This window comes from Schistocerca americana, chromosome 5 (assembly GCF_021461395.2).
Source record: "Schistocerca americana isolate TAMUIC-IGC-003095 chromosome 5, iqSchAmer2.1, whole genome shotgun sequence".
Taxonomy (NCBI): domain Eukaryota; kingdom Metazoa; phylum Arthropoda; class Insecta; order Orthoptera; family Acrididae; genus Schistocerca; species Schistocerca americana.
This window is the reverse complement of record NC_060123.1, coordinates 471,866,828-471,881,785: the sequence shown is the minus strand read 5'-3', so window position 1 is coordinate 471,881,785 and position 14,958 is coordinate 471,866,828. Positions and strand designations below refer to the sequence as shown.

The 14,958-nt window shown below is 41.2% G+C and overlaps 2 protein-coding genes across 2 annotated transcripts in view; one reads left to right on the top strand and one right to left on the bottom strand.

Moving 5' to 3' along the window:
- The window catches only part of LOC124616742 (eukaryotic translation initiation factor 2-alpha kinase 1-like), a 152,608-nt gene extending 150,661 nt beyond the window's left edge, over window positions 1-1,947 (top strand). The window contains exon 11 of the mRNA XM_047145111.1: window positions 1,554-1,947. Within this exon, the coding sequence (XP_047001067.1) occupies window positions 1,554-1,814 (261 nt within the window). The 3' untranslated portion in view covers window positions 1,815-1,947. The remainder of the gene's footprint in view (window positions 1-1,553) is intronic.
- A 580-nt stretch (window positions 1,948-2,527) lies between these two features.
- LOC124616743 (adenosylhomocysteinase) overlaps window positions 2,528-14,958 on the bottom strand; it is a 37,037-nt gene continuing 24,606 nt past the window's right edge. The window contains exons 6-8 of the mRNA XM_047145112.1: window positions 3,951-4,148; window positions 3,682-3,876; window positions 2,528-3,140 (exon numbers count right to left, since the gene is read on the bottom strand). Of these exons, the coding sequence (XP_047001068.1) occupies window positions 3,009-3,140; window positions 3,682-3,876; window positions 3,951-4,148 (525 nt within the window). The 3' untranslated portion in view covers window positions 2,528-3,008. The remainder of the gene's footprint in view (window positions 3,141-3,681; window positions 3,877-3,950; window positions 4,149-14,958) is intronic.

Here is a 14,958-nt window from a genome sequence, read left to right as displayed (position 1 = left end):
ATGCTTATGTATGATATTAAATAAACCTAAACTTCAAGGTGGACTACAAGCCAATGGGTAGTTTGGTGTGGATACAAAAAGTTGCTGGTAAGAAACTTACGCTGGACCTCAGTTGTAATTGGGGGAGGGGGGGGGGGGGGCGGCGGCACTACATCTTACAGTGGCCAGAGCCGATTATAACACGTGACAATATGCTCACTGGTTGGCTACAATGTCAAACATTTGTCGTCTCCTGTTGCCGACACCTTGGATCCACTTGGGGTTCTGGCCAAAAGTGGGAGCCCACACAGTAATCAGGCTGCATGCATGGGTGGTTAGCTCACAGGAACTGTGCACTTATAAAATTTCAGCCATATTACATCCATTTACAGAGGTGGACTGGTATGGTGCGGGGGAAGCTGGTCAGTGCTTCACTGGAGTTTAATGTAGTCATTATCTTGCGCATATTCATTTTGGAGATCCTGACTACCTGCCTAGCTTCAGAATTTGTCACTTGGCAGAACATGGCAGTGGTCAGATGCTCAGAGACAGACAGACAAATACAGTGCCAGGTCTTGTTGTAGGCGACAACATCTCGGTTGGAAAAAGAGTCAAGTCCAGGTAGAGGTGTGTTCTCACAGCGGACAATTGCGAGTGTAAACCACCTACTGCCCACTGCTCCAGTTGTGACATCAAGTGAAAAATATTCTGAATGGACCAATATTTTTCCGTGGATTCGAGTAAATTTTTCACTTGATGTCGCAACTGGGGCAGCGGGCAGTGGGGTTTTACACTTGCAATTGTCCGCTGTGAGAACGCATCTCTACCTGGACTTGAATTTTTTTCCGACTGAGATGTCGTCGCCTACAAGACCTGGCACTGTGGAATCAAACCGAAGACGCAAAGTAGACCTAGTTTTGTTTATAGTAATATGCCTTTTACTCTGTATACCCGCTCATGTAGAAAAGTTTCTAATGATGAGAAAATACATGTATGGATGAAAGAACTTGGTGTACTTGTTGAGAATGTAACTATAACTGGCGATATTACTTTGTATTATAATTATTAATAAAGAGTTTTCCTTGACTCCTGTAACCGGGAGCATCAGCCTAAAACCGCTAGATGTACTTCTGGTAATCGGGGGCTCAAGGATGCAACAATTTTAAAAAATTAACAAAGCATAGTGCCGCACTGCCTGCTGGGCGCCTAGCCGGGCAGTTACGCAACCAGCTTGGCTCGGCGCTAGGCCGGCGCACCAGCAGACATGCGCTCTTAGTACGACTAGAGCGCGCGTACGCTATATTGCCCGCCTGCTGGTGCCTGCAGAGTCTAAGTCCGTTATCAGTGCCTTACGTAATCAACTCTTACTAACCCTGCACAGAGGGAGGGGAGCATCTAATTTTAACCTCTAACTCTTGGAATTCAGCTAACAAAAATTTAAGCAACTTAAACCCTCCTCTAGTTAGTGTAGTAATGTATTTTAACTGCTGATAACTTTCATCATCACCTTATGAAGATTAATGCATCATATCAACAACACTAATATCTGCATTTAACCACTAATTCACTTACAGGTTGAGATGATGATACGCTTGACTTCATGTTCTTTGGACAGAAGACCTACATCAAAAGAACTGTTGGCTCAGCTGGATTACTTATCATGCCACAATACTAATGAGAGCTCAGTAATAAAACATCTGTTAAGTGAAATAAGCCAACGTGATAAAGAAATTGAAGAACTGAAGCATGAAAAGAGACAGTATGCGCAAGAAATACTGGAACTGAAACTTAAATTGGAGAGATATGAGACTTTAGATATGTCATCAAAAATTTAGTGTAAATCTTCCTAGACTTTACAAATGTGCTCAACTTCTACTCATTGCCAGATGAATATAAGACAATGCCCAGTATCTAGCTATTTGGTATCAAATACTCTAATTAGATAGAAAAGATGTGAGGGAAAGTGGAGCCATGTGCCAATTTTAAAAACTTTGATTAATTTCATCATAGTGTTCCTTTATTATGTGTCATTATCACTACCTATTTATTGTACCAAATGTTAATAACATGATAAAAAAAAGAGTGCTTTCTGGGTGGTAGTGGATGAAGCTTATGACAGAAGAGAAGATTCAGAAACTGACAAATCTTTCAAGCATTACGTTAATGTTACACATGTTGCTCTACCATCTCCACATGTGGCAAGTTAGATAACCCCAAATCATGGCAGACAGGAATTTAAATTCAAACTACTTAAATTTGTTTCATGTTTCAGTAAGTGCTTGAAGGCACTTCTGCACTATTTTTGTTTTGTGGCTATTATTGTAGTTTTATTTCTACTTAACTTGTCCACCATACTTGGTGGTTTCACTTTTGGAGATTCATTTTTGCCACATTACTTAAATTCTATTTGTACAAGATGTGTGTATCTTTAAATGAATGACAAGACATGTGATCTCTTACACATTATCAGTATTTAAGGATTAATGTTACTTCAGAAGCAATAGGTTAGGGCTTGTTGGAAAGATAAGGATAAGTGAAGTAACATGACTTTATTATAAAATGTATTTTTGTATTTGTTGAATAAAATTCTTTTTACAAGAAAGCTTCAAATGCCAGTAAAAAGTATCACACAAGTGGATGTATAACATAATGTGAGCAAACTGCAGTACAATCAGGTTCCATCCAGTAGTTAACACTTCAGGAAGTGTTCTATAAGTACATAAATGGGACTCAATGGAATGCATGTAGGGATAAATTATTCTCCTTTTAGAAATAAGAAGTGTAATGGGAGGGGAGGGGGAAGACTCACTGGCATTTGGCCAGTTGTTACATATTTCTTACAAATAAACAGACAAGTTATGGCTTGCCAAGGGCATTCATATCACACACAAAAAGAGAAATTATAAATACATGCATTCCACTGACAAAATGCAACAGGGAAATTCAAGTACCACACCACAGTGTGTTCTGAATCAGCCAAGGCATCTGACAACTGTCATATTCCAGAACAGACCAATTCCATTTGATGTTTAATACCTGTAATGGTCTGGTTTAAAAGGCCCATCAGTTGGAACACCAAGATATTTAGACTGCTCTGGTGTTAATTTAGTAAGCTTCACTCCTAAGTGTTCCAAGTGTAGAGCTGCGACTTCTTCATCCAGCTGTGAGAAAGTTTAGTGTTAAAGAATGTATGAATAATGGAAGTAGAACTATAACGCTAAAAGTGATTCTCTTAATGTTTTGTTGAATTAATTATGAAGTAACAAAACAATTTTTATATTTGTTTTCTATAAGATATTTTGAACTCAATTCTTTTGGATTAAAGCAAAATCAATGAGGAGTCAATACCCACACAATTAAAACTTTCTAGCTCGAAAAAGAGAGCGCGCCCGTGCCCGCCCCCCCCCCCCCCCCCCTTCTCTCTCTCTTCCCCCCCCCTCCACACACACACACACACACACACACACACACACACACACACACACACACACACACACACACACACACAGAGAGAGAGAGAGAGAGAGAGAGAGAGAGAGAGAGAGAGAGAGAGAGAGATGATGTCGACTGGACAAATAGTGCCTACTGATGACTCAACATACCTTCTTTTTCGGTGAGTGGTCTCCTTTAATCCAAAAGTATTTACATTCTACCAGAACTTCTACAACATATTTCAAAGTCTGATATCCCAAACATATTTACCTTCTTAGGAAGCATGTGAACACCAACAGGGTATTTACCGGGTTTTGTCCACAATTCTATTTGAGCAAGTACTTGGTTACTGAATGAGTTACTCATAACAAATGATGGGTGGCCCATGGCACAACCCAAATTTACCAAACGACCCTCAGCAAGAATAATTATATGTCTTCCATTTGACAATCTGTACCTATCCACCTGAAACAGCAGATTTAGTCTGTACACATTCCAGCAGGTGGCCATACACAGAGAAAACCATGTTCCTTTCTTACCTGTGGTTTAATGTTTATCTTTTCAACTGCATTTTTCTCAAGCCATGTCACTTGAATTTCACAATCAAAATGGCCTATGTTACATACTATAGAATCATTACGCATATTCAAAAAGTGATCTCCTGTTATAATGTCCTTACAACCAGTAGTAGTTACAAATATTTGGCCTTCCTTGGATGCTTCATCCATTGTCGTCACCTGCAAGTGTGATGTAAGAAAAAAATTCTTGATAAATTAATGAAGTATACTTAGGCCACAAAAAGCTAATGATGCAGAAATTAACAAGCCATTATTCAATGCTTAGACCGCAAACAAAAGAATTATGGTGGCCAGTAACAATCAAATTTTGATAACAAAGTGTCAGCAGCCAATGGAATTTTACTAAAAATAATTCAAAATGAGCTATTATAGAAATGTTATTCAATTTTTGGTAATGTACTCTATGCTTTCTATTGGGAAATTCTAGACAGGAACTACATTAACATTATCAATTTTTCCAATTTCCGTTAGTGTGGAGCAGTAACTAGAGGAATTGTGTGATCAGGAGAGGGGGGGGGGGGGGGGGGGGGGGGGGAGAAGCATTATTCCCTTCAAGTCATTAGCAGGCAAAGAATTGACCATATCGTACAGCTCTCTACAATTACTGAATATTATAAGACTGTGAGTGAGGCTCTGTGATGGACAATGCCTCTTTCGTACGAATGTGAGTGTCCATTTTCCGATATGAGGCAAGAAGCCTTATATTCTGCAACTTAAACCTCATGTAATGAGGGATGGGTTCAGATCAGTTCACAGATACACAGGCGGGTTTTGACACTTTACATCACCAGTAATTAACACTAAAACAAAAGGAAACTGTGCACCCATTGTCATAATGCGGAGCAGGAAGATTTATCTGATGTTCGAAAGGGCTTTCAGGCCAAGGTTGGAAACTCTTCCTAAGTGGCTAAGTTTGTAAATTGTTCGAATGCTGGTTTAAGTATACCATGGCATGGCAAAATGTCGCAATCCAAAAACTGGCACCGGGGCAACTGTTATGCTCCACAGGCCAAAGATGATGTTTTTGCTGCTGTGGTCTTCAGTCCTGAGACTGGTTTGATGCAGCTCTCCATGCTTACCCTATCCTGTGCAAGCTTCTTCATCTCCCAGTAACTACTGCAACCTACATCCTTCTGAATCTGATTAGTGTATTCATCTCTTGGTCTCCCTCTACGATTTTTACCCTCCACACTGCCCTCCAATGCTAAATTTGTAATCCCTTGATGCCTCAACACATGTCCTACCAACCGACCCCTTCTTTAGTCAAGTTGTGCCACAAACTTCTCTTCTCCCCAATCCTATTCAATACCTCCTCATTAGTTACGTGATCTACCCACCTTATCTTCAGCATTCTTCTGTAGCACCACATTTCGAAAGCTTCTATTCTCTTCCTGTCCAAACTATTTATCATCCATGATTCACTTCCATACATGGCTACACTCCATACAAATACTTTCAGAAATGACTTCCTGACACTTAAATCTATACTCGATGTTAACAAATTTCTCTTCTTCAGAAACGCTTTCCTTGCCATTGCCAGTCTACATTTTATATCATCTCTACTTCGACCATCATCAGTTATTTTGTTCCCCAAATAGCAATACTCATTTACTACTGTAAGTGTCTCATTTCCAATCTAATTCCCTCAGCATCACCCGACGTAATTCGACTACATTCCATTATCCTCGTTTTGCTTTTGTTGATGTTCATCTTATATCCTCCTTTCAAGACAATGTCCATTTCGTTCAACTGCTCTTCCAAGTCCTTTGCTGTCTCTGACAGAATTACAATGTCATCGGCGAACCTCATAGTTTTTATTTCTTCTCCATGGATTTTAATATCTACTCCGAATTTTTCTTTTGTTTCCGTTACTGCTTGCTCAATATACAGATTGAATAACATCGGGGATAGGCAACAACCCTATCTCACTATCTTCCCAACCACTGCTTCCCGTTCATACCCCTCAACTCCTGTAACTGCCATCTGGTTTCTGTACAAATTGTAAATAGCCTTTCGCTCCCTGTATTTTACCCCTGCCACTTTCAGAACTTGAAAGAGAGTATTCCAGTCAACATTGTCAAAAGCTTTTTCTAAGTCTACAAATGCTAGAAATGTAGGTTTACCTTTCCTTAATCTTTCTTCCAAGATAAGTTGTAAGGTCAGTATTGCCTCACGTGTTCCAATATTTCTACGGAATCCAAACTGATCTTCCCCGAGGTCCGCTTCTACCACTTTTTGCATTCGTCTGTACAGAACTCGCGTTAGTATTTTGCAGTTGTGACTTATTAAACTGATAGTTCCGTAATTTTCACATCTGTCAACACCTGCTTTCCTTAGGATTGGAATTATTATATTCTTCTTGAAGTCTGAGGGTATTTCGCCTGTTTCATACATCTTGCTCACCAGATGGCAGAGTTTTGTCAGGACTGGCTCTCCCAAGGCCGTCAGTAGTTCTAACGGAATGTTGTCGACTCCCGGGGCCTTGTTTCGGCTCAGGTCTTTCAGTGCTCTGTCAAACTCTTCACACAGTATCGCATCTCCCATTTCATCTTCATCTATATTCTCTTCCATTTCCATAATATTGTCCTCAAGTACATCGCCCTTGTATAGACCCTCTATATACTCCTTCCACCTTTCTGCTTTCCCTTCTTTGCTTAGAACTGTGTTTCCATCTGAGCTCTTGATATTCATACAAGTAGCTCTCTTTTCTCCAAAGGTCTCTCTAATTTTCCTGTAGGCAGTATCTATCTTACCCTTGGTGAGACAAGCCTCTACATCCTTACATTTGTCCTCTAGCCATCCCTGCTTAGCCATTTTGCACTTCCTGTCGATCTCATTTTTGAGATGTTTGTATTCCTTTTTGCCTGCTTCATTTACTGCATTTTTATATTTTCTCCTTTCATCAATTAAATTCAATATTTCTTCTGTTACCCAAGGATTTCTACTAGCCCTCATCTTTTTACCTACTTGATCCTCTGCTGCCTTCACTATTTCATCCCTCAGAGCTACCCATTCTTCTTCTACTGTATTTCTTTCCCTAATTCCTGTCAATTGTTCCCTTATGCTCTCCCTGAAACTCTGTACAACCTCTGGTTTAGTCAGTTTATCCAGGTCCCATCTCCTTAAATTTTGCACTTTCTTCAATTTTAATCTGCAGTTCATAACCAATAGATTGTGGTCAGAGTCCACATCTGCCCTTGGAAATGTCTTACAATTTAAAACCTGGTTCCTAAATCTCTGTCTTACCATTATATAATCTATCTGATACCTTTTAGTATCTCCGGGATTCTTCCATGTATACAACCTTCTTTTATGATTCTTGAACCAAGTGTTAGCTATGATTAAGTTATGCTCTGTGCAAAATTCTACCAGAAGGCTTCCTCTTTCATGATAGAGGTGAACAAAGGCTGCGAAGATGTGTACAGGCAAATTAACGTGCAACTACTGAGCAACTGACTGCCCAGATGAACCAAGGGACCTCTATTAAGCAAACATTGCTGCATATGAGCCTCCACAGCAGGTGCCTGGTTCATGCAACCATGCTGAGTGCTGTTTATTGGTGATGAAGGCTGGAACTTACATGCCAGTACTACAATAGGACTTCCACTGAATGGTGACATGTGGCCTCTTCCGATGAACCTCATTTTAGCTCCATCAGCACGAGGCCTCTAAAGTCAAATGCATAGCAACAGTCATCAGAAGGCTGCAGGCCAGAAGGTTGGTCTGAGGAAAGCTTTTCTGGCATTCCCTGAGTGAAACTGTCATTTGGGAGAGACAATGAATCAACACAAGTATTAGAGATCGGCATCCGATGTTTATGATCGCTTGAATTTCTCAGTGTATGTAGTTCCGCTTAAGTCCTGCAGATGTCAATACAGCCATTTTGGACTTTGAGAGCAGTTGCACTTAACTTCCTTGAAGCTCATTCGAGTGTGTCATGTTCTACTTGCCTGGTCGTCTACTATAGTTACCCAAGTGCCACTGATTTACCCACTGTAGGATCTTGGCATGAACCTGACATGAAGGGCGGTGTGAATGCAAAACTTTATTTGAAAGAATATATCCCGAGTGCGAAAGACGACGGGTGTAAATGTCTGCGAGAGATTTTTTTTTTAGTGACACAGAAGGATGTGGTAAGTGTTCTGTTCTCCTTACACATCTACCGTAACACATCTAAAGACACATATCTGCAAAACACGAAGTACAAGTTCTGAAGCATTACCAGTTTCATTGAAAGTTATGGTGATTCAAAAGGGCTTCAAACTGTGTGCCAGAGATCTTCACCCATATCTATTAATATTGGGTGTAGGATTTCACACTTTCAGGATCTTGTAAATGTTGGTTCAGAATTGGTACACAAAGACATCTCAAACATCTCGCCTCATCTTATGACAATATCATGAAACAGTGAAAGACAAGCCTATGATATATGGAGAGTGCATGAATATGGATGTACTGTGGATATATAACCGATACATATACTTTATCAAGAAATCTGGGGAGTTTATTGAGAACTACACTGATGAAACATTATTCAAGCTGTTAGGAGTAGATCCTCAGTATTTTAGTAAGATTTCATTTCTCAGTGACCAAGGCAGTAATATCTGCAAGACGCTGCAGCCTTTCAGCATTGTGTAAACATTACACATGTTTTCAACAGTCCTGAACCACATTTTTGGTGAGTTACTTGATAAATGAGGTTGCAGTTTTTTATTTCAAGACTTACACTGCCAAAGAAAATATCTGTTTTATGAAGAAAACTGGCCACATGAATTAAATACAGAAAAGCTTGAAGCATGAAATTGAGAGTAGGTGAAACATTTGTTTAGGATACTAGTTTGCAGTTAGGCAGCATAATAAAAGTCATGGAAATGCTTCTGTCTCTGGTAAAATTACCGATTATGATAACACTGCAAAAAAAACCTAACATTTTTAGAGCCATTCAAAGGTGCAATAAGAATGCCGGAAGGTGATAAGCATGCAACATTTCAGTTTGTTTTGTTATGGGTACACAGGCTGAAAAGTCATAGTAATACAGGGCTCAAAGATACAGAGATATGTTTAGATTACTGAAGAGCCAGTTTCTTTTTTTTTTCCTCATAAATGCTGTGTGACCATAAAATGAAAAAGGCACTTAATTGCAAAATGCCAATTTCAATATCTCCGGCATTTTGGCAATACAATATGGCTGTTATATTGTCATCTATTAACTGTAGATACTACGAATGCTGATGAGCACTGTCTCCATCTCTCAGAGGAGACAGTCAACATTCGGACATTGCACAGAAGAGTAACACTTCTGTGGTCACCCTTTCACTTACTGAAAATTGTGTCTCCAATAGACATGAGACATTAAATACTGTCAGTCAAATATGTTATGAAATTTCAGTTCCTCGTATGTTAGAACAACATGGCAGTAATACCTTACCATATTTTTGTTATATTTGTAGACATTTATTTAGGACTGTTAAGCACATGACAGCTGTGTTCAGCAGCTAAAACCACAAAGTCTCTGCTTTCACTGTGACTAGACTGTTTGAGATGCCAACTTTTATTTAACCTGAATGAAAAGTGGTGATAGCTTGAGGGGTGACAGCACAACCACAGTCTCTTTCCCAAGCTATCTAATTTAGTGAGAAGAGTGTTTGGTGTTCCAGCCTCAAATGTGACTAGCAAAAGAAATTTCAGTGTGGCATGGAAACTTTTCTCTGCCGGACAAAGCAGACGTGAGCCAAAATGAGTCAATTCATTGTAATTATGGTAACAAGGAGTAATTTGGAGCTAATTTTGTTTAGGTGGTCAAGTTCACAGATTTACATTTGAATCAAAGCATATGATAAATAATTAGTCATATTGCTGCTGTTGTTTTTTATATATAAAAAGTTTCTCTTATCAATCACAATTACGAATATACAGGGTTATTAAAAATGTTTGAAGCGATTTCACAGCTCTACAATAACTTTATTATTTGAGATATTTTCACAATGCTTTGCACACACATACAAAAACTCAAAAAGTTTTTTTTAGGCATTCACAAATGTTCAATATGTGCCCCTTTAGTGATTCGGCAGACATCAAGCCGATAATAAAGTTCCTCCCACACTCGGCGCAGCATGTCCCCATCAATGAGTTCGAAAGCATCGTTGATGCGAGCTCGCAGTTCTGGCACGTTTCTTGGTAGAGGAGGTTTAAACACTGAATCTTTCACATAACCCCACAGAAAGAAATCGCATGGGGTTAAGTCGGGAGAGCGTGGAGGCCATGACATGAATTGTTGATCATGATCTCCACCACGACCGATCCATCGGTTTTCCAATCTGTTTAAGAAATGCTTCTGCTTTAGCCTTTTCCGTAAGATTTTCCAAACTGTCGGCTGTGGTACGTTTAGCTCCCTGCTTGCTTTATTCGTCGACTTCCACGGCTACGCGTGAAACTTGCCCGCACGCGTTCAACCGTTTCTTCGCTCACTGCAGGCCGACCCGTTGATTTCCCCTTACAAAGGCATCCAGAAGCTTTAAACTGCGCATACCATCGCCGAATGGAGTTAGCAGTTGGTGGATCTTTGTTGAACTTCGTCCTGAAGTGTCGTTGCACTGTTATGACTGACCGATGTGAGAGCATTTCAAGCACGACATACGCTTTCTTGGCTCCTGTCGCCATTTTGCCTCACTGTGCTCTCGAGCGCTCTGGCGGCAGAAACCTGAAGTGCGGCTTCAGCCGAACAAAACTTTACGTATCTGTAGTGTGTCGTGACCATATGTCAATGAATGGAGCTACAGTGAGTTTATGAAATAGCTTCAATCATTTGTAATAGCCCTGTATGTCTATAGTGCAACCAAATGGATCTGAAAAGAGTTCCATCAGCTGGTGGAAGCATGTCAGGGGCGACACCAGCCTGCAGACACACAAAGATGCTACTGAAAAAACTGCAACAGCAGTACAGCGAGAGCTGCCCTCTCCACGGCGCCTCATTCAGTCACAGCCTGCCACTTTGAGCATTTGCACTCTGGCAAGCCCATGCTTGAACACAGTGGGCGAGTATAAATGAACAAAACATTCTGTCTGCAGACCTCTAACAAGTTTAACATCCACCCTTTGAGACCATACTCATCCCCATCCGCAGTTTTTTTCTCTTAAGCACATTGGCAGCTACCAGCAAGGCAATGCAATTTGTCACACAGCTGGCAGTGTATTTGCAGGGTTTGAGGAGTACCATGAGGAATTTACTGTACTCTCTGGATTTAAACCCAACTGAGAATCTGAGACCATCTCAATTGGGCTGTTCACGACAACTGAAACCTTGTGCCACTGGCCTTGATACTGGAATTGGCATGGCTATACATGCCTGTTAGTACCTTCCAGAACCTCACTGACAGTGAGGTCTGCACTACAAAAGGTGGTTATTCAGGTTTATGACAAGCTGTCACATGTGACTGGACAGTGTAGTTCCCAATTGTGTCACGCCAAATATTTAGGATACTATGTAGTCTTTGCATGAGACATGACCCATATTTTTGCTATAGGAAATAAAGGTTTTGGTGATATCTAGTAAACTGTGTAGATGATGTCCTACAGGTCAATTCAGAAACACTCTTCTGCACAAGACAAGCTTTCCTCATCTCTATATCAAGAAATAGTGTATCATTCAACAGCTCACTAGTTAATACTATTTAAATGAACTGGATACTGTTGCTATAACCAGAATCCCATTAGCAAATTCAAAGCAGTAGTGATAACACTTGCAATGTGTTGCTGACAAAAAACGCTATACTCTTCATGTGTAAGCAGAATCTGGTTTGACCATAAATAGGTTGTTTTCATGAATTTAATACATGTTGCCAAGGTTTTTTTTTTTTGTTTTTGTTTTTAACAGAAGTTTGATATGGAAAACAGTTTACAAGTTCAAAGTTAAAAATATTTTAGAAGGATCATATCAGTACCCACTGATGTTTGGTACTGTGATGAGCCCTTGAAAAGTAACTCCACTCTCAAAGATACACTACTGTCTCCCATTTATTCAACAGGGAAGTGAATAAACAACCAAATGTATTACTAATCTTACTATGTGATTAAAGTGTTACCTACAAATATTACTTTGTCATAGATATCTGTGACAGCTCATACTATGTAACTATATCAAAATGAAAAGCTCCCTGAGGAAATTATAAAGTTACAAAGAGAGGAACTGGCAGGCCATTATCTTTCTTAAGAAGGCAATATTCCAGCACTGCCAATCCCAGCATTAATCTTAGCTTTCAGAACAATTAAATCCTTCCTCATCTAGGGGGGAGAGAGAGAGACTGAGGAAAGATTGGAAAGGGTGGGTACTTGATTGATTAGGGGGCTAGGGCAGAGGTCCAAACAGCGAGCGAGGTCATGAATCCCACGATCTAAGGTGACAGAAACTAACACAAAGAGGAAAAGATGTAGTAAAGGCACCAGAAAGAGTGAACAACAGGACTGGGCAACAGCATGCAGTGCCCTAAAGGCACTATGCATGATGGGGCACCAACACTGCCACTAACCCATCTTCATACCATAGCATAGCATAGCATAATCGCAACACACCAGGTGAGAATGACAAGAACGGTGTAAAAACCTAACAGTACAAAAGACCAGACAAAACATAAGGGAAAAAGGAGTTGGGGGTTGTGTGACCTGGTCGGTGTGGAGGCAAGGGCAATGGCCTCCCATACCCGCCAATGCTAAATGAGGTACTGTGAGTTAACCATGCAGGTGTCATCTTAACACCCACATGAAGAAATGTGGAGGGTATATTTAGTGTGAAGGGCTATAAGGTGTGGGCAGTCCAGCAAAATATGGATCACCGTGAGGGGGGAGAGGGGGCACAACTAAAAGGGGGCAGCTCATTATGGAGAAAGTTTGGCCAATATGAAGACAGCAGCGGATGGTAGATTCCCACCAGGAGAGGCAGAGGGAATAATGCCACTTGGTGGCACAAGTTAGCCCATGACTGAGCAAAAAGGATTTTGACATGAAACCACAAATTTGCCTCCACAGGGATCACAAACAATAGGGGTAGGTAGCTGCTGCCTCCTCCTCCTCCTCCTCCTCCTCCCAACCAGATGATAGGCAAGCTCATTACTGAGGATACCTTTGTCACCAGGAACACAAAGGAAACCAAGAGAACAAACAGCACACTTGAGATCAGTGAGGAGTTCGTGGACGGCAAAGACCAAGAGGTGGGGGGAGAAACACTGAGCAATAGCCTGAAGGTGACCAGTGGCCAAATGGATACCACTATGGTGTAACAGGCCTAAGAAGAGCAGTTTGGAAGGGGCACTTGAGCCATAAACTTGATAACCATAGTCCAGATTGCAGAGAACTAACACCCAATAAAGGCAGAGCAGAGTAACTATCCACACCTCAAAAGGTGTGAGCAAGGAAGTGAAGGAAATTTGAATTTACAGAAACAGCCAATCTTCAGAAGGCAGATATAGGGCATCCAAACAAGCTTGCTGTCAAAAAGAAGGTCCAGGAAATGGAACTGGGGGACCATGGTGAGGTGTTGGGCACCTAGGTACTTCTTCAGATCAGGATGGATGATCGTATGGTGAGAAATGCACCACCTGGAATTTAAGGGCGAGAACTGAAAACTGAGTCCACACAGAAGCATTCCGAATGGCACTCTGGAGCTGTCATTCCACAAAGTCCATCGAGTGGGAACTAGCCCGGATACAGAAATCATCCACATGCGCGCACGGAGGCTTTCAGACAGTCGTTCTTCCCGCGAACCATATGCGACTGGAACAGGAGGTAATGACAGTAGCACGTAAAGTGCCCTCCGCCACACACCGTAGGGAGGCTTGCGGAGTATAAATGTAGATGTAGATTTAGATGCAGAGCAGGGGGGGGGGGGGGTGAACAATGGTCCAGTGGAGGCCTCTAGTCCATTAATAGCAATGAGAAAATGAAGCCCTGGGTCTTTGGAGAGCTGAGAATGTTGCAACCCAAACTCAGAACAACCATTAAACATGAACTGATGGATAAAAAAAATCAGGACGCGGTCCTGAGAACCCAACCCACACAGTAACTAAGATAAGATGGCACCAGACCATGTCATAGGCCTTTTGAATATTGAAGAAATCTGTGAGAAGATGACGGCACTGAGAAAACGCCTGCTGAACTGCTGTTTCCATTCGAAGCAGGTGATTGATCAGAGATCACCCCTCCCAAATACCACACTTATAAGGGGGGCAAAAGGTCCTGAGCTCCGAGGAACCAGCAGAGTCAACGAGTCACCATTCAAATAACTCACAGGGGATGTTGGCCGGACTGATCAGCTGCTAACTATCAAGGGACAACAGACTAACTGGGCTTAACGAAAGGAACCACAATACTGTCACTTCACTGAGAGGGGTAAATGCCTTTGAGCCAAATAATGAAGCCCGGACAAGATATTGGTGTTTTTAGTTTGATTTGGTTTTGTTTTGTTTTGCTTTGCTTTGCAAAAAACAACTGGGGTCATACGCGTCCAAGTCAAAACTATAGAACACAAAGAAGGACTAGTTAAAAACGACTAATGTCAGTCCCTATTGACAAAATAGAAGACAACTAAAAACAGGCACATGTAAAAAGAGCTAAAACAGACACCGTACTGAAATGGAGGTCCAAAACTAAAAATTAAATGGCCTTTGCCATATTGCTTTAGCGGATGAAAAGTAAAATGTGGTCGACAGCCGTGCCTCATTTGTGGAAACGGCCGATAGCTCAGACGGCAAACCCAAGTGGAAACGTAAACAGTTTAAAAAATGGGCATTCCATCAGGAAGTGGGGGACAGTTAAAACTCTGGCTAAATGTGTACAAAGTGGTGGGGTAGCGCCACTTATCAAATGACAATGGCTAAAAAGGCAGTGCCCAATACGCAGTCTAGTTAAAATGAACTATTCCCAGCGGAAGGGCTGAGAGGAGGTCGTCCAAGCCGCTGGGAGAGACTTACCTAGCCGG